This window comes from Megascapheus bottae, chromosome 30 (assembly GCF_031878675.1).
Source record: "Megascapheus bottae isolate mThoBot1 chromosome 30, mThoBot2.hap1, whole genome shotgun sequence".
Lineage (NCBI taxonomy): Eukaryota > Metazoa > Chordata > Mammalia > Rodentia > Geomyidae > Megascapheus > Megascapheus bottae.
Window position 1 is genome coordinate 12894844 of NC_143538.1, and position 23807 is coordinate 12918650.

The 23807-nt window shown below is 54.5% G+C and overlaps 1 protein-coding gene across 1 annotated transcript; it reads left to right on the plus strand.

Moving 5' to 3' along the window:
- Positions 1 to 4661: 4661 nt before the first annotated feature.
- Positions 4662 to 23638, plus strand: Ticrr (TOPBP1 interacting checkpoint and replication regulator). The gene is made up of 22 exons (XM_090321612.1): positions 4662 to 5388; positions 6753 to 7032; positions 8051 to 8289; positions 8878 to 9112; positions 9991 to 10117; positions 11122 to 11261; positions 11617 to 11808; positions 12793 to 12944; positions 13556 to 13656; positions 14083 to 14179; positions 14268 to 14347; positions 14448 to 14678; positions 15058 to 15154; positions 16212 to 16263; positions 16841 to 16981; positions 18077 to 18167; positions 19799 to 19860; positions 20357 to 20491; positions 20676 to 20833; positions 21004 to 22234; positions 22311 to 22424; positions 22998 to 23638. The coding sequence occupies exons 1-22, from the start codon at positions 4726 to 4728 to the stop codon at positions 23105 to 23107; spliced, it is 4728 nt and encodes a 1575-aa protein (XP_090177738.1). The 5' UTR covers positions 4662 to 4725; the 3' UTR covers positions 23108 to 23638.
- The last annotated feature ends 169 nt before the right edge of the window (positions 23639 to 23807 follow it).

The following is a 23807-nucleotide window of genomic DNA, read 5'->3' on the forward strand; positions in this document are numbered from 1 at the left end:
CTAAGCAGAGGGTACTGGGCCTGGGCCCCATCTCTTCCAATAGCTAGGACATCCAGGAACCACCCATGGGCTGGATTCCCCCTGTCTGTCCTGCAATGCCAGGCCCCAGAGCCTCACAGCTCTCCACCAGTCTATGGGGGGTGCCCCCACCAGACCCAGCCCTTCAGCTCCTTCTACACTGAGCAGGGCCAGGCAGGGAGGGGCACAGGAGTGTGGCTGTGGTGGGGGAAAGTGCAGGGCTCTGTCTTCACCCCCCACCCCATCCCTCCTCCTGCCCTCTAGCCAGGTCTCTCTCAGCACTCTTGTCATCCCACTAAACCCCAGCTTGTGCAAGAGCACTGGGCCAGGAGTCAGAAGTTCCTGGGTTGGTCACAGGGCCACTCACTGATGAGAACATTACAGCAGTATGAGCCTCCATCTGCAGGCCAAACCCGAGGCACTTGGTGTCGGCCTCCTGCAGCCCGCATTCCCTTGTGGGGCTCTGAGGGCCATCTCCCACCCGGGAAGCACCCGGGCTGGGTACCCAAGGAAGCAGTTGCTGTTCTGCACGGCGAGGTGTGTGGGAACGCCTTTGCAAACCCAGATGTGACTCAGACTCGGTGGGGAGCGGCTCCCTTCTCAGTGGCATTTCCCCTCCCCCCCCATGCTGTCTGAAAATCTGCCAGGCAGGCCAGTTGAGTGCTGTCCTGGCCCTGACCCAACCCGCAGGCCCCAAAGCCAGGAATCCACAGCCCCCGCAGGGCGGGTGGCGGAGGGCGCAGGCCTCTGGGACAACTGGTGGGATCACAGAGAACCCTGAGTGTGGGGCCTGGACAGGACCTGCCCCCGGGGAGCTCAGCCAACCGCAGCACATCCCTTCTGGTCTCCTCCTGCCAAGATGAAGGCCCTGAACAGAGCCAGCAGATAAACTCAGATACCACACAACTGCCCTAGACTTTTGGGTTTGAACTTAAATACGCTCACACTCTAACAGGTTCACTGCAGATGAGTCTCAAGGCCTTTCCTGCCTGGGCTGGCTTCGAACCAGGATCCTCAGATCTCAGCTTCCTAAGTAGCTAGGATGCCAAGCACGGCAGGACTGAAGAATGGAGGGTGAGGGGTGAGAGCTGAACCTCACCACACGACCTCCGTGAAAGCTAATGGTGGTGAGAGCTATGTGGCTTCACACCATTCATTAGCTAAACAGGTAGCGCACGGGGTCCAGGAGGTGGAATTGAGGACTGAATGCCTCACAGGTAGAGACTTAGTTCTCCCATGGCCCTGGGCTGGGCCCTCAAGTAGACACTGTGGAGACAGGGAAGCAGGGAAACGCCCGGTTCAGGCACTTCTGGTACATTAATGCTAATCCGCTAGATTAACGTCCTTCTCCCCTTGACAGCGCAGTCCCTGGCAAGGGAGGCATCCATCCTTCACACAGGGAGGCACTGCAGGTTGAACAAAAGTTTGAGAGCTGGGTGTGGAAGCTGAGATCTGAGGATCAAAGCCAGTCTGGACAGAAGTCCCTGCAACTCTTTATCTCCAGTCAGTCAGCCGGGAGTTCAAGTGGCAGAAGAGTACCAGCCTGGAGTGAAAAAGCTAAGGGACAACACCCAGGCCCTGAACTCACCAGGGACACTTGGGAAAGAGCTTCCAGTGCCCACACTCATGCCACCCACGGGGAGGAAGCCATTGTCACCAAGGGACTAAGGAAACTTGGGTGGAGGCACGGGAGGGGCCTGGCTCTCCTGGGGGCAAACCCATCTAGGACTGTTTCTCCCTGCTTCCCCTGCCCCTGCTCTGAGTCCAGGTGTGAAGGTATCTCTTGTAGGATGGACAGAAGTTGGGGTGCGGTCCTGTGCAGTGCAGGAATCTACAGGGGATAAGGGGAGGCCCCACAGGCAGACCCTCCAGACACCTACTACTGACCCTGCCTCCCCTCCCTCTGCCCCCAGCAGTGCCTGCTCACGTGATTGGCTTGGGCCAATGGCAAACTGGAGAGCACCACCTCGTGGAGCTCTGCCCTCTGGGAACACTGCAGGCAAATGAAGAAGCCCAGGCTTGGACTGGAGGCCTGGCTCAAGTGGGACAGCACCAGCCTAAAGCTGGAAAGGTGAGTGAGAGCCAAGGCTCTGAATTCAAGTCCTGGCACGGCACACACATATGCACACATACATGCCAATCTAGCTGGCACAGCAAAGCCCATACGAATTGCTAGACTAGGCTGGTAGGCAGGGTTTGGAAAACCCAGGGAAGGCGGGGGGGGGGGGGTGCTCTGTCCTGTGAGGGGGCCATGCAGTGAGCCAGCCTGCACCCACTGGAGGTGACCTTGAGCTGTGCCTGAGGAGAGACTGATGGCTGCAGATAAGGCGTGATCTGCGTCTGGGGAGTGGGGAAGGCAGCCAGCTGAGACTATCTACCCCATCTGGAATGTAGCTGGTGGGGCTGTGGCCTGCAGTACCCGCTCCACCATGCCCAGGAATGGAGGAGACCAGGTCAGGGCCAATGGGTGTCACCAGAAGGCATGGAGTCCTCCTCAGCATGGGCTGTTTAGACTCACCCAGATTCTGCCATTTTCAAATGTGGGACCTGAAGCAGGCAGTCAAGCCCTTCCGGAACATTCTCCCCTTTCTCCAGATAATTATACAGGCTCGGGGCAAAGCTCAGTGGCAGAGCTACTACCCAGCAAGTACAAGGCCATAAGTTCAAACCCCAGGGCCACTATCAAAGAACAAAAGGTATAATAATAAAGTTAGTTCTTGTGAGGAATGAGAAAATGCTGAGCTCTAGGACTGCCTGTATGTGTGAGGTTCAGAAAATACAGCATGGAAGGCAGGGGTTCACTGGCTGGGTTGTCCTGGCTCTGCTCCTCTACCAGGCCAGCCTGCCCCAGCTTTCCCTTCCCCACAGTGTGGCCTGGGTGGTAGGGGACAAACTCACAGGTGTGAAATGTTTACCATGGGGACCTGGCCCAGAGGATGCTTTGGCTAAGACAAGGACCTGGCTGCTAAATGGTCCAGGATTCAAATGAGTGGCTCTCTATTTCTCTGTGGAACAATTCTCTGCCCACACCCATCAGACATAGAGAACAGCCATAATAATAAGAATTACAACAATAGTTATCATAATGAAAACATAACAAAAGAAACCTGGGACAACAGAGTTACCCTGAAACCTTGCATCCTAAAGCCAAACAAGTTTCATGAGAAGCCAGTGGCACATAATTGTCACGCATACCCACTAATCTGTGCCCCATGTTGGCCTGGCCCATATGTATCCTTGTGGAGTGAACACAGTGAGAAATTGAAAGTGTTATGATTAATAGGCTGTGATACATTAACAAGTGATTCCCTGGTCTCCACAATGCAGATAAGCTCGGACAGTCAGTCCATCCGTATAGGGAAAACTTCAGTATAACAGCATGTGGAGAGAAGGCAGGAAAATCTTCAGTTTGAGATCAACCAGGGTGACGTAACAAGTTCTAAGCCAACCTAGACTGTATCGTGGGACCCTGTTTCTAAATAAATAGAAAAAAATATGAATTGATTGACCAAAATATGAATTTGATTGACCAAAACCCCAAATGCGGATATAAAACATTAACATGAAATAGATCTCATAGCTGATCACCAAACAGAGAAAAAAGTGAGTCATCTGCAGTGGTAGTGACACAGCAGGGCGCAGGCTTCCCCCAGCCCTCTGCCCTCCCGTGCCCAGGGGCACTCATGGTCAGGCCGCGTGGGGAAGGGCTGTGTATTGGGGAACAAGGGTGACAGCCAGAGAGAGGGCTTGGGTTGGCTCTCCAGCACTCTCTTCCTCACTGGGAGGCGGTGCTGAGCCTCAGTTTCTCCACCCTGGGGTGGGGAGGAGGCCGGTCCCAGCTTCGTCCCTTTTTCTCCCCAGCAGAGGAGAACCGTTGGGAATGGGTCCCTGGCTCCGGGCCTCGGAGGCGGCTCTCGGCGTCTTCTCCGACTGCCCTGGGGGGAGACGCAGGCGTGATCACAAATACGATCCAGCCTCCACAAAGCAACGAGTGGAGATGCGAAACGAGGAGGGAGACTCCAGGCGGGGCCGGGCCGCCTCCCGTGGAGGCCCCGGAATCCCCGCGACGGCCCTTCCTCCGCGCCCGGCCCCTCCCCCCGCGGGGATCACGAGCGTTTTGTTTCCTTGTTAACAATTTATTTCCATGGGCAGGAAGCTAGACTCCTCGTCACCTGATTCTCCTTCACCGAAGGCCCCGGGCGGTGCAAACGCGAAGAAAACCAACCACCAACTCCACTTGGCTACAAACTAGCCTACAGGCGCCCCGCGCCTGCGCGCTCCCACCCCGTCGATCCCCGAGGCGCCTGCGCACAAGCGCCCGGCCCCCGGCCCGGAGCCCCCTAGACGCGCTTGGCCACGCCCCCGAGGCGCCGCCTCTTTAAATTTTAAACCGGATGCACAGGCCAATGAAGGCCGGGTTTCCCCGGGGGCGGGTCCGCCCCGCCCACCGCCCCGCTCTCCACCAATCAAGCCGGGGCTTTTCCCTCGCGCTTCCCTTTAGCGTCGCAGGTGGATGGGCGCACGTTGCTGACGCGCAGCAGGCAGCCAATAAGCGCCGACCTGGGGACGGCGGCCGGCCAATAGCAGCCGCCGTCCGCAGAGCGCGGGAGCTTTTCGACCCGGGCCTCTCGGGGCAGCCGGGAATGGCGCCGGAGCTCGGCCTGTGAGTCCCCGAGCGAGGGCGGCGGGGGCCGCGGCGCGGCCGGCATGGCCCGCGGGCACAAGGTCATGCTGGTGCTGGACACCGCGGGCGGCGCGGCTCGCCCCGGCCGGGTCCGGCGCGCCGCCCTGCGCCTCCTCGCCTACCTGGGCGGCCGGTTCGGCCTGGCCGGCGTCCACTGGGCCTTTAAGTTCTTCGACTCCCAGGGCGCGCGCGGCCGCCCGTCCCGCGCGTCCGACTTCCGCGAGCTGGGCACCCGCTCGTGGGAGGACTTCGAGGCGGAGCTGGAGGCGCGGCTGGGCGCCGGCGTCCGCGGCGCCCACCTGCCGGGCCCGGCGCCGCGCGCCAGCCACACGCACAGCGCGCTGATGGAGACGCTGCTCGACTACCAGTGGGACCGGCCCGAGATCACGTCCCCCGCCAAGCCCGTCCTGCGGAGCCGCGGGCGCAGGCTGCTGGACGCCGAGGGCGAGGCGGAGGAGGCGGGCGCGGCGCTCGGCGGCCCGGCCAACGCCGTCTTCCTCGTGGCCCCCTGCCCGCGCTCGCGGCGGGAGCTGCTGCAGTTCGTGGTGGGCTGCGAGGCGCAGGCGCCGCGCGCGCCGCCCACCCCCGGGCAGGTCATGGAGAAGCTGCTGCCCCGACGGATCCGGGAGGCGATGGGCGCCCGCAGCATCACCCTGTACTGGGTGGACACGACCGAGCGCGCCGAGGTGGGTGAGCGGGGCCCCGCCCGGCGAGTGTGGATTCCGCTTGGGAAGGAAGCCTGGCCCGGCTCCGCGCCGGTCCTGACCGCTTGCTGCCTTCTTCCTGAGCCACTGTCGGACCTCTCGGGTTCGGGCAGAGTGAATTTTCTTCCATTCAGGCCATCAGCCTTGGATTGGGCCTCCCTCCCTCCCTCCCCTCTCCCCCCTCTCCTCCCTCTCCTCCCTCTCCTCCCTCTCCCCCCTCTCCCCCCTCTCCCCCCTTTCCCCTGTCACGTCCGCTTCGCCGCAGCTGTCACTTTCCTTCACTCTAACAGCACGTCGCAGACAGCCACTAGCCTTACGTGTGTCGGGATGTGCCCCCATGTGGACTTAATTGCAAGATTACAGATAATGTTTTTAAGTGTGTTAAGATCGCCAATGTACTTCCATGTCAGAAGTCACCCAAAAGACTTGGTAAATGCATACATTAGGCAGTTGTGATTTGAAAAAAAAAAGCAAAAAATATTTAGTGGGAAAAGTCAAGTACTAGACAGTGTAAAACAGAAAAGTGCTTGGTCTTGGCCCAGAGAGATGCCAACCACTGGAGACAAAAACAGTCTTTAGTAAGACTCATAGAATAGGTTAGCTAAATGCAAATTGTTACACTCAAAGGTTATTTTTAATCCACTTTGCTGGCTTGGAAGACAGTTTTAAGCCTCAAAATTCCAAGAGGTTCATACATTTAGAACTATCTGAAATCCTAGTAAACCATTGTTTTTTAATTTATTTATGTGGTACCAAGGAATTGAACCCAGGGCCTCATGCATGCTAGGCAAGCATTCCAGATTCCCAGTTTTCTGTTTTTGTTTTTGGTTTTTTTTGTTGTTTGTTTGTGTCAGTCATGGGGCTTAAACTCAGGGCCTGGGCACTGTCCCTGAGCTCTAGACTAGTACTCTACCACTTTGAGCCACAGTGCCACTTTTGGTTTGCTGGTGGTTAACAGGCTTTGAACTGTGATCCTAAGAACTCAGTCTCCTAAGTAGCAAGGATTATAGGCATGAGCCACCAGCACTTGACTACTATGTTGTGTGTGTGTGTGTTGGGGCTTAAACTCAGGGCCTAGGCATTGTCCCTGAGCTTTTCCACTCAAAGCTAGCACTTGAGCCATAGCTGTTTCTAGCATTTTGGTGGAGATAAGAGTGTCAGATTTTCCTGTAGGCTGGCTTTGAACCTTGATCCTCCTATCTTAGCCTCTGGTGCCTGGAGCCCAGCTCAAGGAACACATTCTTGAGGGCATATGATGTCCTGGGGCTGTATGATAATAGTTCTGGTTATTGCTACTGGCTTTCTCCTTCTCTAATGGATACTGACCTGAGCTTCTTTTATTTCAGTTGTGGGACTCCCCAGACGACGATGGGTACTGGACAGTGTGTGAGCTGCTCCACCGTGGAGGAGGTGCTGTTTTGCCGTCTGAGATTTTCAGCCAGGGTTTTAGTAGGACTGGGGAAGCCGTGTTGGAGCAGGAAGGAAAGCTGCCCAGCACACTTCACCTTTCTCCCTGGAGTTTAGCTTGGCCAGCTGATGCCACTTTAAACCGTTTGCTCTATAATTCTCCCGAGCATGAAGCCTCATTTCCACGCATTGAAGGCACATTGTTTCTGCCCGTTAAAGGTAAGCGAAAAATACTTTGGGAAGTTTTTTTTTTTTACTTCACTCTTATCTCTTCAAGGCAGGCCCATGCTGTTGATTTATTTTTTATAACCTAAACACTGAATGCTTGTAACTAGATGAAGTAAAATCAGATGGCACGGCTTAGGATTGCGTATTAGTCCAGCACAATTGTCAGCTCGTGTACAAAAAAAAGAAAAGGGGCCAGGAGTTTGGCCTAGTGGTTAAAGTGCTTGCCTAGCATGCATGAAGACCCGAGTTCGATTCCTCGGTACCACATATGTAGAAAAAAGCTGGAAGTGGTGCTGAGGCTCAAGTGGTAGAGCTCTAGCCTTGAGAAAACCCAAGGACAGTGCTCAGGCCCTGAGCTCAAGCCCAGGACTGGCAAAAAAAAAAAAGAGCCGGGCGCCGATGGCTCACACCTGTCATCCCAGCTACGCAGGAGGCTGAGATCTGAGGACTGCTTTTGAAGCTAGCCTGGGCAAGAAACTCCTTGAGACTCTGATCACCAATAAACTCGTCGTGAAACCTGGAAGTGGTGCCGTGGCTCAAGTGGGAGAGCACTCGCCTTGTGCAAAAGAAGCTCAGGGACAGCGCTCAGGCCCTGAGTTCAAGTCCCGGGACTTGCAAAAAAAAAAAAAATCTTTTTAGTTTCTGTTGCTTTTTCTCGAACTCCCAAGTGAACAGGATTGTTTCCAGGTGCGTGCTAGGTGTTGGGAAGTGAGCCTCACCCTGGAGCCATCACACAGGGAAGTTGATGATGCAGCCTGTGCCTGAGGAATACTGCTTGCAGATGATTTTTATTTTATTTTGCCAGTACCAGGGCTTGAACTCAGGGCCTGAACACTGTCCTTGGGCTTTTCCTCATGGCTAGAACTCTACCACTAGAGCTATGTATGTGGTACCGAGGAAGCAAACCCAGGTTTTCGTGCATGCTAAACAAGTACATTTCCCACTGGGCCAAACTCCTGGTCCCTACAGTTGAATTTTAACATTCTTTTTTTTTTTTTTTCCCTCCCAGGCAAAGAGACTGAAGAAGCATGGACAGTTATCCTGGAGCCCTTGGCGATGAATCAAAGACATTTTCAGAAACCAGTCAGCATTTTCCTGAAAGACTCAGTGGCCCAGTGGTCTCTCCCCATGGGTGACTCACTGGGCACAGACTGTTGGATGCTGCAGTGTCCAGAGGAAGCCAGAGCAGCCCAGGGGCCAGTACTCCAGCAGCTGGCGCACACGCTCACGGCCAAAGGCTTACATCTGGTGGGTGCCCTTCCCGCCTGGAACAGTTCTCGCTAGCAGCATCCTCTGCATAACAGTATCTTTACAACTGACGTCCTGATGCCCCTGTGTGGACCGTGGTGCCTGCAAGGACAGCACTCGTTACTGCAGAAACCATTTCAGCAAGAAGCTATAATCACCTTAAATTCACATGGAAAAATAGAGCAGTATTAGATCAGGAAGTGAGGGGAGGCTTCCTGTTATTTGCTAACTGTTCTGTTCTGCACTCTTACCATGAGTGTTTAAAGCTGTGACACCGTAAAAATAGAAATAGTATCACAAACCATATGCTGGTGGCTCACGCCTGTCGTCCTAGCTGTTCACGAGACCAAGATCTGAGGATCATGGCTCAAAGCCAGCCCGGGAAGGAAAGGCCTTGACCTGGTTACTTTTTCCTCTGAAGTAGGGATAATGTCATGTTTTTAACGTAGCGCTGCTGTGAGGGTGCAGTGGGTATACGCTAGACGCTTAGTGAAGGCTTCTGGCGATGCGAGGTCTTCCTTGTTTAAAGTGGGAGCTTTTAAAGTGTATCAAAAGCATTGTTTGCTGCTAACAGGCCTTTCTGTCTAGGTTGTCACCGTGGAGCCTGGTGAGGACTGGCTCCCTGTCACTGGCGTCATTTCCCCGCTCTCTGCCTGTGCTGTGATTCTCACTGTGTTCCGGACCAAGGAGGTGGAGTTTCAGAGGTGTTTTCCACAACCTGTCAACGCGGGAGGTATTGAAGACTCACCCCCCGCGTTCTCTCATGTTGTGGAGGATGTATTGAGTCAGCTTCCTGATTCCTTTGAGAGTCCTGCCTCCTGTGGTACGTTTCCCAGCCAGTAACGAGTGGCATAGGGTGGCAGGCGTGGGTTTCGGGAGGAAGTTGGGTCCAGGTGGGGTGGGATTACAAGAGAGGGATGAGGAACAGCAAGTACCCAGCCTGTGCCTCAGGGGAGCTTTGCTCCACAAGAGTGGAGGAGATAGTTGTCATTGGCCCATGCTTGTAATCCTACTTACTTAGGAGACTGAGATCTGAGGCTCAAGGTTCAAAGCCAGCCAGAGCAGGGAAGTCCCAAAGACCTTTATCTCAAATTAACCATCCAAAAGCCGGAAATGGAGCTGTAGCTCAAGAGGTAGAGCACCAGCCTTCAGTGAAAAAGCCAAGAGAGAGTGAAGGGCCCTGAGTTCAAGCCTTAGTGCTGGAATGTGTGTGTGTGTGCACACATGCACACGTGAGCTGTGGACAGATAAGAGTGGTGGAAAGGATGTGGTGCACAGGATGGGGACGTGTCTGGTGTCCTGGATTCAGCAGTCCTCGCAGATCAGCTGCTGCCGTCTGGCGGTGCACAGAATTACCCCATCGTCAAAACACCGGTCAGCGCCCCCTGGCTCCAGTGTGCCCTCCAGCTGCTCTGGTGGTGTAAACCCGTCTGCTGACATTGCATGGGCTCTGCACCTCACTTCAGGGAGCAAGGTCCCCGTGCTCCAGTGTGAAGCCCACAGGGCCTGTCTCGGCCGCCCTGGTAGTGAGTGAGGGCTAATGTTTGTGTGCAACAAAGACTTGGTGCTGTGTTGGAATCTCTGGACCATGCAGGGTATGGGCGAGGCCAGCTTGACCGCGCTCTTGCTGCCAGTGCGCTTGTGTCTGGTCCGGTTTTCATGCCTCCTCTCCTCTCCTGCCTCTGTCCATGGGTTCTGCAGCTCCCGATCCAGAGTGGGCCCAGCAGGAGCTCCGCCACAGCAAGCCCTGGAGTCCAGCCATGATGGAAACATGGTTTCCTTTCTCTAACATCAGTGGTGCCACTTCAAATTTGATGGAATCATTTTGGTATTTTTTTTTAATTTCTCTTGAGTATTGATTATTAACTACTGACTCTGTCTTTGCTAAAAATTTACTGAAGAACCCATCAGCCAGGCACGGTGGCTCCTGCCTGTCATTCTAGCTACTTAGAAGGCTGAGGTTGGTGGATTGTGCTTCAACGCCAGCCTGGGCACTAGACACTAAAGTCCGTGAGACTCTTATCTCCAGTTAACCACTAGAACACTGGAAGTGGGGCTGTGGCTCTAGGGGTAGGGCAGTAGCCTTGAGCTGAAGAGCTCAGGGACAGCGCCTAGGACCAGAGTTCAAGTCCTGAGACTGACAAAAAAGAAAAGAAACTGTAAGGGCTGGGAATGTGGCTTAGTCATAGTGCTTGCCTAGCACGCATGAAGCACTGAGTTCCATTCCTCAGAATCACATAAACTGAACGAGCTGGAAGTAGAGGTGTGGCTCAAGTGGTAAGGCTCTAGTCTTGAGCAAAAGAAGCTTGGGGACAGGGCCCAGGCTGAGTTCAAACCTTAGGACTGGCAAAACAACAACAACAAAAAAAACCAAACTGTTAAATAAAACTCCTGTATATGGCTGTCAGAAAACATTTAGGATTAAGTAACTTGCTAGCTGCCAGTGGCTCACACCTGTAATCCTAGTTACTCAGGAGGCTGAGATCTGAGGATCATGGTCAAAGCTGGCAGGACAGGCCTCGAGACTTTTATCTCTAATTGACTACCGAAAGAGCTGGAAGTGGACCCGTTAGCCTTGATCACAAAAGCTCAGGGACAGCGTCCAGGCCCTGAGTTCAAGCCTTGGGATCAGCAACAGAAAAACAAAGGCCAGTGTTGTACACAAAAGCTCCACGAAGAAGATAAATTGGGGGGACCTTTTCCCTTCCAAGAAGATACATTTTGAGAGTGTCTTGTAAGATTATCTTTATTGTAGATAAGGAAGGACTGTGGGTCTTTGTTTTTGTGTCATTTTTAGAAATATTTCGGAAATTTGCAATCTTGGCTTTACAGTTTACTACAGGCTGCCTCCACTGGTATGGAAGCATCTTCCGAAACAGAGAGTGAATTAACACATGGCCTCTCCGAGCTCTACCACAGCAAGTCCAGCGAAGAGTCTACCCTGGCGAATCCAGAGGACTGGAGAAAGAAACGTATGTGCACAGACTGCTTTTTTTTACAAAATCTTCTTATTTTTTTAAGCTTATAAGATGGATATTTCCTGAAATGAGATTGAAACCCTAACTGAATAAGGATAAGGGTGACAGGGTCTCACCCCGTGTCCAGGCTACCTCCAGCTCAGTCCTTCCATCCCAGCCTCACCGCGGCACCATGAAGCAAAATGAGTGTCTTGCTTTGGGTGTGTGTAAAAATGCCTGCACTGTGTCGTCCCGACTTGGGTGGAGGAAGGGCTGTCTTTTCACCTGTGTTATGGGTGGCAGCTGCCTACTTGAACTCCTCCCGAAGGTCACGCGTGGCCTTCTGAGCCAGCGTTCTCCCCCCCCGCAGGCGGCGTCCCTCGCACACCGGTGAGGCAGAAGATGGATGCCATGTGCCGCTCCCTGAAGATGCTGAACGTCGCCAGGCTGAACGCCAAGGCTCAGAAGTTACATCCCGACGGCAGTCCAGACGCAGCCGGGGAGAGAGGGACCCACAAGCCAGCCCGGGCGGTGCGGGGAAGAACAAGTTCTAAGCTCAAAGGTCTCCCTCCCTTCTGGAGCATGAGTCTGTGAATAGTCACGGGACAGTCTGTTCTCCCTGAGCTTTTCTGCTCAAGGCTAGCACCCTGCCACTTTGAGCCGCAGTGCCACTTCGGGTGTTCTGGTGGGAAATTGGACCTCGAGTGTCACAGGCTTTCCTGCCTCAGCTGTCTTCCAATCTTGATCCTCGGACCTCACCTCCTGAGTAACTAGGAGGAGACACTGGCACCTGGCTTCTCACGGTTTTTTATACTTTTCCTCAGAGCATACACATGACATCTCTGGTGGTGATAGTGTCCGGGGGAATGTTTTTAGTTTCAAATTCTGCTTGCTAATAGATAGTGTAGCGGAGTGGTGAACTGCTTGCTAGGCCTTACAGTATGCTGGTCGGGCACTGTACCACCTGAGCCACACCACAGCCTTTGGTTTTTTTTTGTTGTTATTTTTTTGCCACTGTTGACCTCCTAGCTATGGTCTCCAGCGTGCTGGAACTGCTGCTGGGAAGCCCTGTGCCTGACTTATTTCCTGAGATGGTGTCTCGATTGTTACTTTTCTTGGGGGTGGGAGTGTAGGGTATTTTTTTTGCTTATTTTTGCCCTGACTGGCCTTGAACCTCAATCCTCCCAACCTCTGGCTCTGGAGTAGCAACACAAGCCACTGTTTCCTGCCTAGGGATCTTCTGGGTTTTCTTTCAGACTTCCTACAACATCATGTCCTCCAAAGAAAAGACAATGTGTTTGTTGTGTTTCCTAATTTTAGTTGATATCGAGCACTTCCTCTGTGAAGTCTTGAACCACTTAGTTCCTCAGCGTCTGGGCCAGGGCGCTATAGAATGGCGCACTGGCTCTTCTTGGCTGGGGAGCTGCCCTGTCTGCTAGGACCCACTAGCCCTCACGATGGGGCATCCGTGTTGCTTCCCACCCCGAGGGCCAGCAGCCTCCCGAGACAGACTCGCCTGAGCATGGTCACTGCACTTTCTCCACAGATTTTAAAACCGAGGAAGATCTGCTCTCTTACCTGCGTGAGTGCTACCAGAAAGCTGTGGCCACAAGAGAAACCGGATTGTATTCATGTGCCCAGAACATGGTCTCCACCATGAAAGCCTTCCTAAAATCTAAAGGCACTACGGAATTAGAAGTAAGAAAGTTCAGATTGTGTTGTCAAAGAATTCATGTGGCTGGGTATCTTGAGACAATTCCATTCTGTAAATGCCTAAAAAACAGTAATAGGAACAAGGAATAAGTCTGCTTCCAGATTCCAGAAGGCGTAGGGAGCTGAGTGGGTAGGGTCATGTTTTGGCTAGTACCACAACTTGAACTCAGAGCCTCATACTTTTCGTTTGCTTGCTCACAGCTGGTACTCTACCACTTGAGATATGCCTCCAGCTTGTCTTTTTTGCTGATTAATTGGAGATGGAGGGTCTCAGATTATTCTGGCTGGGCCAGAATATTCTCAGATCTGAGCCTTTTGGGCAGCTAAGATTAACAGGTGTAAGACACTAGCACCTGGCAAAAATTGTTCTTAAAAACAGCTGGAACTCTGCATGCCCACTGCTCACAAATAATTTCACTATTTTCTCTTTGGAGATACAGAGGATGAATACTCATTTCACTGCTTTATTTAAATGATCGAGGGAAATTTGTAAGTCACTATATGTCCCTTGTTAGGGCATTAGCTCGTAAAGAAGTTAAAAACTGTGATCCATTACTTAGTATTCTCCTGTGTACTAAATGGTTTTATCTTTTCAGGAGAACTGCCTGAATCACGTAAAAAGTAACCTCTTAGCAACTAGCAAAAGTCTTCAGCAGAATCTAGAAAAAGCGCTGAATAAAGAAGACAAAATCAGAGAGTAAGTGTTTATTATTATGGGGTTACAGCAAGTCAGCTATGAGTGTAGTGCTTCTTGGTCAGTGTCACCCCTTCTTCCCCCTCCCTTCCCATCCCTACCCTCAAGTCATGTAGTTCCTTTTTGTTTGTTTTTTTGCCAATCCTGGAGCTTGAACTCTGGGCCTGAGCACTGTCCTTGGGCTTAAGGCTGGAGCTCTACCACTTGAGCCACAGCACCACTTCTGGCTTTTTTCTGTGTATGTGGTACTGAGAAATCAAACCCTGGTCTTCATGCATGCATGCTAGGCAAGCACTCTACCACTAGGCCACACTCCCAGTCCCACATAGTTTGATTTTTTATATAGTGTACTTTGTCTTACAGGGGAGTTCTGCTTATGAGGCCCTCTAAGCAGAGGTGACCAAGTATCCTTTCTTCTTCCCTCTCAAGGTGCCAGCTTCAGGTGTTCCTTCGTCTGGAGATGTGTCTGCAGTGCCCCTCGATTCGAGAATGTTTGAATGAGATGGAGCAAGTAGTGGAGGAGGAGGCAAGTGCAGCCCCATGCCCTCGGAGCCCGTCCTGCAGCTTGGCGCTGCCCCAGAGGTCACAGGGTCATTTCCTGACACCCCCGTTAGGTGACAGAGCTGCTGCGCCTGGTGAGCCGAGCCGAGGACTCGGCGTTCCTGTCAGAGTTTCTGGAGGAGATCTTGCAGTTGTGAGTTGGGAGGCTGCTGCCTCCACCTTCGAGTGCTTTCCGGGACTCACGTGCAGGCGTGGGGGTCATCTGCCCCGGGCTTACCCAGACTGCCCCGCAGGTACATCGACTCCATCCCAGAGACACTCGGAAAGCTTTACGACAGCCTGGCCTTTCAGATCCCTGGGAAGCTGGCCGCCGTCCTGCCTGCCCACTTCTTCAGTGATGACTCCATGACGCAGGAAAGCAAGTCCCCTCCTGCCTCGGGGCCTCCCGGACCTGGGCCAGCCCCGGGCAGCGCCGCTTCGGAGCAGCTGGAGGAGCTCCGCACCAGATCCGCCAAGAAGAGGAGGTAGGGCCCGGCGCCAGCTTCTCTGCCTTGGTGACAGCCCGTGGCCTCTGTCCACATCCTGGGCATTGGCCCAAGTCTGAGTTGCAGGAGCCAACCGGTGTGTCTTGACTGTTTCCTTCTTTTTTTTTTTTTTTAAAGGAAGTTGCTATTTTATTTATTTATTTATTTATTTTTGCCAGTCCTGGGCTTGAGCTCAGGGCCTGAGCACTGTCCTTGGACTTTCGCAAGGCTAGAGCTCTACCACTTGAGCCTCAGCACCACTTCTGGCTTTTTTCTATGTATGTGGTACCGAGGAATCGAACCCGGGTCTTCATGCATGCTAGGCAAGCACTTTAACCACTGGGCCAAACTCCTGGCCCCTTCCTTCTCTTTTTAACAGGAAAAACACATTAATACGACACAAAAGCCTTGCTGACGTTTCACAGACTCTTCGACAAATTGAAATTCCCAAAGTGTCCAAGAGAGCTACCAGAAACGTAAGTGTCCAGAGAGAGCCGCTCCCGGCCGTGGAGGTTGCATGAGGGCACTGCCGTGCTTGTAGGAGGCCGTGTGGGCAGGTGGCCTGCGGCTGGTGGCCGGCTCAGCAGGGCATGGCTCTCTGCATGTGAGTGCCGACATGGAGCTGTTTTAAAATTATGAGAGCCGTTCATGTTCTGGGCTTTGGGATTACAGATGCTCAACCGGTATTAAATAATAAATAATAGAGAGATATAAGCTTGCTAGGAGATTAACCATTTCGTCTAAGAGTATAATAAAGGTAATACAGAGACAAAAAAAAAATCCAGCATGAAAAAGTTAAAAATAAGCAAACTAACTTGGACACTGGGGCTCACGCCTATAATCAATCCTAACTAATCAGGAGGCTGGGATCTGAGGATGGTGGTTCAAAGCCAGCTCGAACAGAAAAGTCCCTCATACTCTTATCTCCAATTAACTACTCAGAAAAAACCTGGAAGTAAGTGGCTCACACCTGTGATCCTAGCTACTCAGGAGGCTAAGATTTGAGGATCACAGTTCAAAGCCAGCACGGGCACTAAAAAGTCTGTGAGAGTCTTCAGTTAATAATCAGAAAACTGGAAGTGGAGCTGTGGCTCAAGTGGTAGTGTGGTAGCCTTGAGCTCAGGGACAATGCCCAGGCCTTGTCCTGTGACTGACAAAAAAAAAAAGCTGGAAGTGGCACTGTGGCTCAAAGTGGCACTGTGCTAGCCTTGAGTAGAAAAGCTCAGGGACAGCACCAGGCAGTGAGTTCAAGCCCTTTGACCAACGGAAAAAAGATTTAATCTGTTTCACTTGTGACTTTGCTCTCTGAAGCGCCTCCATATCGCTCTTCACACAATCCTATGGTCTCTGTGTGTGTAACACAAGTGTTCCCTCTGGGCATGTCCCGTGTTTGTTCTGTGAGGCTCCAGTGCACCGGGCAGGAAGTGTCTGCTTCGGTTTGTGGCCGATTCTGCCATGGGTCCCTACAGAACGGTGGCCTTCTGTTTCAGGCGAGTGTCTGCTAGTCTGACTCAGGCTTCTCTTGTCTTGCAGGGCAGTTCGCAGCCTGCACCTCCTCCCCCAGTGAAAGACACGGCAGTGCAAGGTAATGCATCTCTGGCAAGGGCAGGTTGCTTCTCCTTGCTTGCCGTCCAGTGGCTGCAATGAATTTCCCAGTGCGGTTTATAGTCACTGCTGCTTACAAATGTCCAAATTCTGTGTCTTAGAGTAACAGGGCTGGGTATGTGGCTCAGTGGCAGAGGGCTTGCCTAGCACGCATGGAGCCCTGGGTTCAGTTCCTGGGTACCACATACAGAGAAAAAACTGGAACTGGCTCAAGTGGTAGAGTACCAGCCTTGAGCAAAAGAAGCTCAGGGACAGAGCCCAGCCCCTGAGTTCAAGCCCTAGGACTGGCAAAAAAAGAGAGGGTAGTAAGATAGTCACATGGTCCCAAAATTGTGGCCCAAAATGTATAAAAGTGTCAGTATCATGAAAGGAAAAAAGGAAGAAAGAGGAGGGGCTGTGGAGCTGTTTAAATGCCAGCGGTTCACACATACGAGGACTGCTCCCCCCGCTCCCCCCCCCAAAAAAAAGGGAAAAGAAAGCTGCTTTAAGCAGCTTCTCTGTTTTACTGCCGGTCAGGAGTCGCTGCTTATTTTCTTCTGCCCACCCTGTGCTTTCAGAAGTTACCAAAGTTCGCAGAAATCTCTTCAACCAGGAAATGCTTTCTCCTTCCAAGAGATCCCTGAAGCGGGGACTGCCTCGGAGCCACTCGGTGTCGGCCGTGGAGGGCCTGCAGAAGACCCGGAGCTCTGCCCCACAAGGTGAGGGAGCACGAGGCCGCTGCTGCCCCGCCCGCTCAACTTTCCTCTCGGGATTTTCTCATCTTGTCGTCATCATTTGCCTTGGTTTTAGTTTTACTGCCAGCCTTCTAGACCATGCTGGCAGTAAGCTCATGTCTCAGTTTTTGAAGGTAAAGGTGAAGTTGCTGATTTGAGACTTTTCTTTCCTTGCTAGTGCTGGGGCTTGAACCCAGGCTCTAGGCACTGTCCCCGAGCTTTCTCAGGGCTAATGCTCTACCACTGGAGCCATAGCACCACTTCTGCCTGTGTGTGGCACTGAGGAATCCAACCCAGGGCTTTGTGCATGCTAGGCAAGCACTCTGCAGCCCCTGAGCTTTCAGTCCAAGGCTACCACTTGACCACTTGAGCCACAGTGCCACTTCCAGTTTCCTGGAGGCTAATTGGAGACAAGAGTCTCACGAATTTTGTAACCGTGATCCTCAGATCTCAGCCTCCCGAGTAGCTAGGATGATAGGCGTGAGTCACCAGTTCTGGCTGAGCATTTGCAGGTATAAATTGCCCACTAAGCACCATTTGAGATGCATCCTGTATGTTTTGGTCTTGATGTCTTCTCGTTGTCATCTAAAAATACTTTCTACCAGTTGGTTATTTAGAAATATGTTAAATTGGAAGTCGTGCTATGGCTTAAGTTGTAGAACACTTGCCTTAGACTGAAGAGCTTGGGAAAAGTGCCCAGGCCCCAAGTTCAAGCCCTATGACTGACAAAAAAAAAAATGTTCTATGTATTGCCAGGCTAGTGGCTCACACTTATAATTCTAGCTACTCAGGAGGATGAGATCTGAGGATCTTGGTTCAAAGCCAGCCTGAGCATGAAACATTTTCCTTCTTCAGGATGGCTTAGTAGAGAAATGATTTTGTAATCTGTTGCCTCTGCTTCTGTGGTCACTGGATTTCCAGCAATGCTCGCCCACTGTGGAGGTCTGTGCACACAGAATGCAGCTCAAAGACAAGGGTGCCCCCCACAGGCAGAGTGGACGCGAGATTTCCCGTGCTGCCCCTCCTGTGCTGCCTGCTGAGGGAGTCGGGAGGCTCACAGTGGAAGCTCTTACCTTGCAGGTTATCACAGACTGCTCACCAAGCGTGTGGCCGAGACCCCAGTGCACAAGCAGACCTCCCGGAGACTGCTGCACCGGCAGCTCCAGGGCAGGTGAGTGCGGCCTCCTCCCCAGCTCGCTGCCCCAGCTCCCCTGCTTGCCCTCTTGACCCCGACTCTTCAGCTTATTCCAACACAGAGCATTCTGCAAGCTCTATGGGGCCAGGAGACGGACATGGTGTACTGGTGTCTGCCACCTTCACAGACACCATTGAGATTGGCCATGTTGGTGATAATGGCTGGGTTAGGGTACTGTCTGAAACTCAGACACTTTTTTTTGGGGGGGGGGGCGTTATTTTTTATTGTATTTTTTTTTCAGATGGTCCTGAGGGTTGAATTCAGGGTCTCTCTTTTGCTAAGCTAGCGCTCTACCACTGTCGCCATACCTCCAGACTTGGTTTTTGCTGGTTGTTTAGGATGGACTTTTCTACCAGGTTCTGTTAGCATATCTACATTGTCTGCTTCCTCAGTATCAGCGGACAACGCACCTCCTCCACACACACACACGATAGTCACCTTTTTTATATCAACTGGGTCTTTAAGAATTCAGTAGACTCATACCTCTGCATGTGTGAACTCGAGAGACTGAGCCATGCCTCCAGCCTAGATTCATACTTTTTTTTTTTTTTGGCAGTCCTGGGCTTGAGCTCAGGGCCTGAGCACTGTCCTTGGACTTTCTCAAGGCTAGAGCTCTACCATTTGAGCCTCAGCACCACTTCTGGCTTTTTTCTATGTATGTGGTACCGAGGAATCGAACCCCGGTCTTCGTGCATGCTAGGCAAGCACCTTACCACTAGGCCACACTCCCTGCCCATCAGTTTCTTTTTTCTTTCTTTCTTTCTTTTTTTTTTTTTTTTTTTTGCCAGTCCTGGGCTTGAGCTCAGGGCCTGAGCACTGTCCTTGGACTTTCTCAAGGCTAGAGCTCTACCATTTGAGCCTCAGCACCACTTCTGGCTTTTTGATATGTATGTGGGGTACCGAGGAATCGAACCCGGTTCTTCGTGCATGCTAGGCAAGCACTCTACCACTAGGCCAAACTCCCGGCCCCCTAGATTCATACTTTTAATTCCATTGATGTATTTTAAAAAGTTATAGCTGGGTCAAGAGTGTGGCCTAGTGGTAGAGTGCTTGCCTAACATGAATGAAGAGCCAGGTTCGTTCCTTGGTACCACATACGTAGAAAAAGCTGGAAGTGATGCTGTGTCAAATGGTAGAGTGCTAGTCTCAAGAAAGCCCAAGGACAGTACTCGGGCACCGAGTTCAAGGCCCAGGACTGGCACCAAAGAAAAAAAAGTTATAGCTAAGTATTATGCTGTCTCAGAAATTCATAGCAGCATGTCAGTTTGCCAAGGACGTCTGCCTCTTGCACGTGAATGTAATCTGTATACATAGTATAGACAGTATTTAACCAGAGGAAGATGTGCCTCTCTGGACACTGCAGACAAACAGAAGAGGGCGCCCTTCAGACTGAAGCACTGTTTGGACATTACATTCGGTGTTGTGAAATTGCTTTCCACAGAGTAGCCCTCAAAAGGGTGGGCCGGAGCTCATGGTGTGTGTGTGCTTAGCTTGAGCAAGGTCTTAAGTAATGACAATCCTGTATACTTACCCTTCCCCGTGGTGGTCGCTGGCTTGTCAGGTGAGAGTCCTGTGTGAATTCACGAGTGCTGTTGCTGGTTTTCAAGGTCCTCTGATCCTGGCCCTGGCGGTGATGTGGTTGAAGAGTCCCCTGAGAAAGGAGAAGGGGGTGAGTGTGGCCTCCTCTTTTGTGGTCCCTAAGCTTCTCTGAAAACGTCTCTGTACGGGATTGTCACTCAGTACACTCTCAGGTTGAAAGTGTGGTGGCTCCGTGCCCTCAGGGGTGGCAGACGTGGGCAGCCTTCCACACCGTGGAGGTGGGATTCACGCACAGTTCATGGGCTGAGGTGCACGTGTAACTGCTCAAGTAACTCACGTTAGAGTGCACAGCGAGGTGGGGTACTTAAAGGTACTTGAGAAGCCAGGTGTTGGTGACGCATGCCGCTCGGGAGGCTGAGAACGTGAGGCTATGTATATTATATGCCTTCTTTCCCGGCTTATGTCATGCAGTTCTGTCCAGGGGTCTGTGGAGTTTCAGTGCTTGCAGCTTTAGGCTGAGTCTCTTGAGCAGCGGGGATGCCTGGCTGAGAACCGTATCGCAGGCTGTGCTGCACAGCAGTGGCGAAGCTGTTCTGCCCGGTCCCTGACTGTGTTCTGTTCTCCAGAAGCAATTCTGAGACGCAGTCCTCGGATCAAGTTGTTGTCACTTGGCAGAGCACAGTCCAGTTCCTTCTATTCTGTGTCCCAGCCAAAATCTCGAAGTGTGCAAAGAGTCCACTCGTTCCAGCAGGACACGTCAGGTAACCCTGGCCCGTCTGCCTCACAATGGCAGAGTTGAGGAGCACGTGCCTGGGACGGGGATGGGGTCAGCTGTGCCTCAGGCCAGCGCTGTACTCGATGCAGACCTGCCAGTCTCCAGTAGCGACCCCTCCACAGCCTGGGAGCGAGGTCCGGAGCACTAGTGCTCGTGTGTTTGACTTGCAGACAAAAGAGAGACTTCTCCAGTCCTGTGTATTCAGTCCCCCAAGAGGCTCCTTTTCGGGGCTCTGGGTGAGGTGGTGAGCCCCGCAGAGAAGGGTACAGCCCGAGTTGAGAAGCACTCGAGAAGCATGCCGGGCTCCGAGGTGCCTGCAGCTTACCAGGTACAAAAGCTGTCGTGGGTCAAGTGGGCTGGGCTCGAGCCTGGAGTCCAGTAGGGAGAGGCAGGCGCAGTGGAGCAGAGACCGCACAAGAAGGGGGGCACTCGGCTTGATCGTCCCGTGTGGCCTCGGGTTGTGATTCTCCAGCACGGAAACAAACTTTCTCTTTCCAGACTCCTAGGAAGGACTGTGAGCCATCGCCAACCTTTTCCAAATCCACCCCGAGGAAGTGCCGGCGGCGGCTCCGCACCCCGTCGCCCACTCCCGCCAGCCCGCAGGCCGCACAGGGGACACCCGCAAAGCTGGCCGCTGCCCAGGCGTCCTCACCCGGCAGGGACTCCCTGGGGACGTCTGAAGTCCCCCAGGAGGGACCTTCTCTGGCTGCGGAGACCCCTCCTCTGGGAACAAAGACCCCAAGAACTCCCGGCAGAGCAGCGGGCTCGCCTCCCCCGTCTGTGCTGGACCCTGAGTGGCCACATGCAGTGACTCCCAGCCCCCAGGACCTTGCTCCCTCCCCGACTCAGCCCGGGAGTGGGGGGCCCAGCTCTGTGGGGTCTCCCCTCAGGACCCCTCCCAGGGCCAAGCCCCCACTACACGACCCGACCCCCACTCCACGGGCTGGACTGGCCTCGCCCGGGAGTGCTGCGAGGAGGGCGCCGCCGCGGCCCCCTCCTGGAGAGGTGGAGTGGGGAGACCCCCTGCCCTGCCCCTCCACGCCCCGCCGCCGCTCCGCTCCGCCTGCCGACACCGGGAGATGGGACAGGAGGGGATGGGACAGGAGGGGCGCGGGTCCCCCGGCGGGCCGCTCCCGCTCCGAGGGCGCGGCCGCCCCTGTGCTCAGCCCGGCGGCCAGGACAGAGCCTGGAGAGCCCCGGAGCCCCGCGCCCCCTCCGGAGCACCTCACCCTGCTGGAGGAGGCCGAGTGCTGCGGCTGGCCGCCCGGGGCCGACCCCGAGCCGCGCCCGCTTGCCGCGCCCCGGACCTACGAGCTGGAGCTGGAGCTGGAGGCGGACGGCCGCCCCCGGCTCCGCATCAGACCGAGGCCGGCGCGGCGGCGGGCCGAGGGGAGCCCCCCCGGGCCGGGCAGCCCCCCACCGGCCGAGCGCTGCCCGCTGCCCGCGCACGGGCGCGCGCAGACCTTCATCTGCCGGGCCTGCACCCCGTCCCGCGGGGCGCCCTGGACGCCGTCGCCCAGGCAGGCCGGGAAGACCACGCCGCCCGACGCCATCCGCGCCTGGCCCCGGCGGAAGCGCGCGGTGGACTGCGGCGGCGGCGAGCTGGACGGGGTGGGCCGGCTGCCCGACCTGACGCCGCCGCCCGCCCAGCCCGAGCAGGGGCCCAAGCGAGCGCGCGACGCGCCCCGCGGGGACGCCGGGTCCCCGGACCACGAGGTCTTGCTGTCGGGTGAGTGGCTCGGGCCTGGGAGGCCGGGAGGGCAGGGCTGGGCCCCCGCCCCGCTCACGCCTGGCCTCCCTCCTAGGCGCCACCCCTCCCCGCTGGAGCGGCCTCTCCGCCAGCGGCCTGCAGGCGCTCACCCGGTCCCCGCTGCTCCTCCAGGCCCGCACGCCCGGCTCGCAGGGCCGCGACCCCCGAGGTAACCGTGGAGCCACAGCGCTCGCCGCACCCCTCACAGGTGGAGTGGGTAAGGCGCGCACTCCGAGTTCATCCAGCCTGGAGTACACAGCCGCCTAGCCGGGGGGCTTTGTGCCTGCTAGGTTGGCACTCCACTCCTTGATACCACATAGCAGAAAAGGCCAGAAACCACTGCGCCGCAAGAGTGCCCAGACCCTGTGATCTTAGCTGCTCAAGAAGCCGAGGTCTGAGGATTACGGTTCAAAGCCAGCCTGGGCAGAAAAATCTTGAGACTTAACCAGCAAAAAGCCAGGAGCTGTGTGTGGTTCAAGTGGTAGAGCAAGGGAGCTCAGCGGCAGTGCCCCAGGACGGGTATACAAGGCCTGTGGGGTCCCTGGTAGGATACAGAGGGTAGCAAACAGCATAAACCCCACAGATGTGAGGCCCTAAACTGGAATGCAAACTATGGAGCTTGCACCGTGCCCACCCTGGGCCTTTCCCAGGGTCATAGCTGTCGGCCGCACATCTCCCTGCCCTGGTGGTGGGTGTAGGCAACACTCAGCATGCTGGCTCACGGGCCCCTGCCTCCTCCCAGGCCCTGTGGACGCCCGCCCCTCCGCCCCGGACGAGTCTCCTTTTAGCCGCTCGCTCTCCCAGAGACGCCCCTTTAGCAGAACTTACACTCGCAAGAAGCTCATCAGCTAGCCTGGCCGGCGGATCTGGGCCACGGCCCGGGTTTTCCACATGGCAGCATCAAGGACTCAATCAGCTCGCCAAGAACAGCCGTGTCGGGTGTTCACGGGACTGAACGTTCAAGAGGGCCCCTCGGGCCTGAAGAAATTGGGGACCTGGGTCCAAGTCTCCTCTTGTGACGAGGTCTTCCTGTGTAGACTGTGACCTTCCCATCTCAGTTTCTGTTGTGCCGGGGGTCACTGCACCTCCACGGGGGTGCACACCCGCCGTGCCAGTTGCCCTGTGGGGTCTGCACCCACAGGCAGGGGAGGCTCGGCGGCTCCCGGCCCGGCTCCTGCAGCCTGGCAACCAGGAAAGTGAGCTGCTGTGCGCTGGCTTTCTACTCTACCACATAGCTAGGGGTGAGAGGAGCCTGTCCACCCTGCCCAGCCCCGAGAGGAGCTGCCCGCACCGGGAGCACTCAACACTGAACCCCCAAAGCCCTGACGCCTGTGCGGGGATGCAGGACGACGTTTTTACATTCCCTCCATGGCAATAAAATCATCTCTGGCTCCTTGGCGTTCACTGTTCCTCACGCTGGCAGGACGAGTCCAGCACCCATTCTCAGACCCAACTACCGGCTCTCTCCCTGCCTGGCCCCCACTGAAGTGGAGGAGCAGTGCCAGCCACGAGGGCTGAGGCTTCACTCACTCTAGTTCCAATTGTCCCCGTC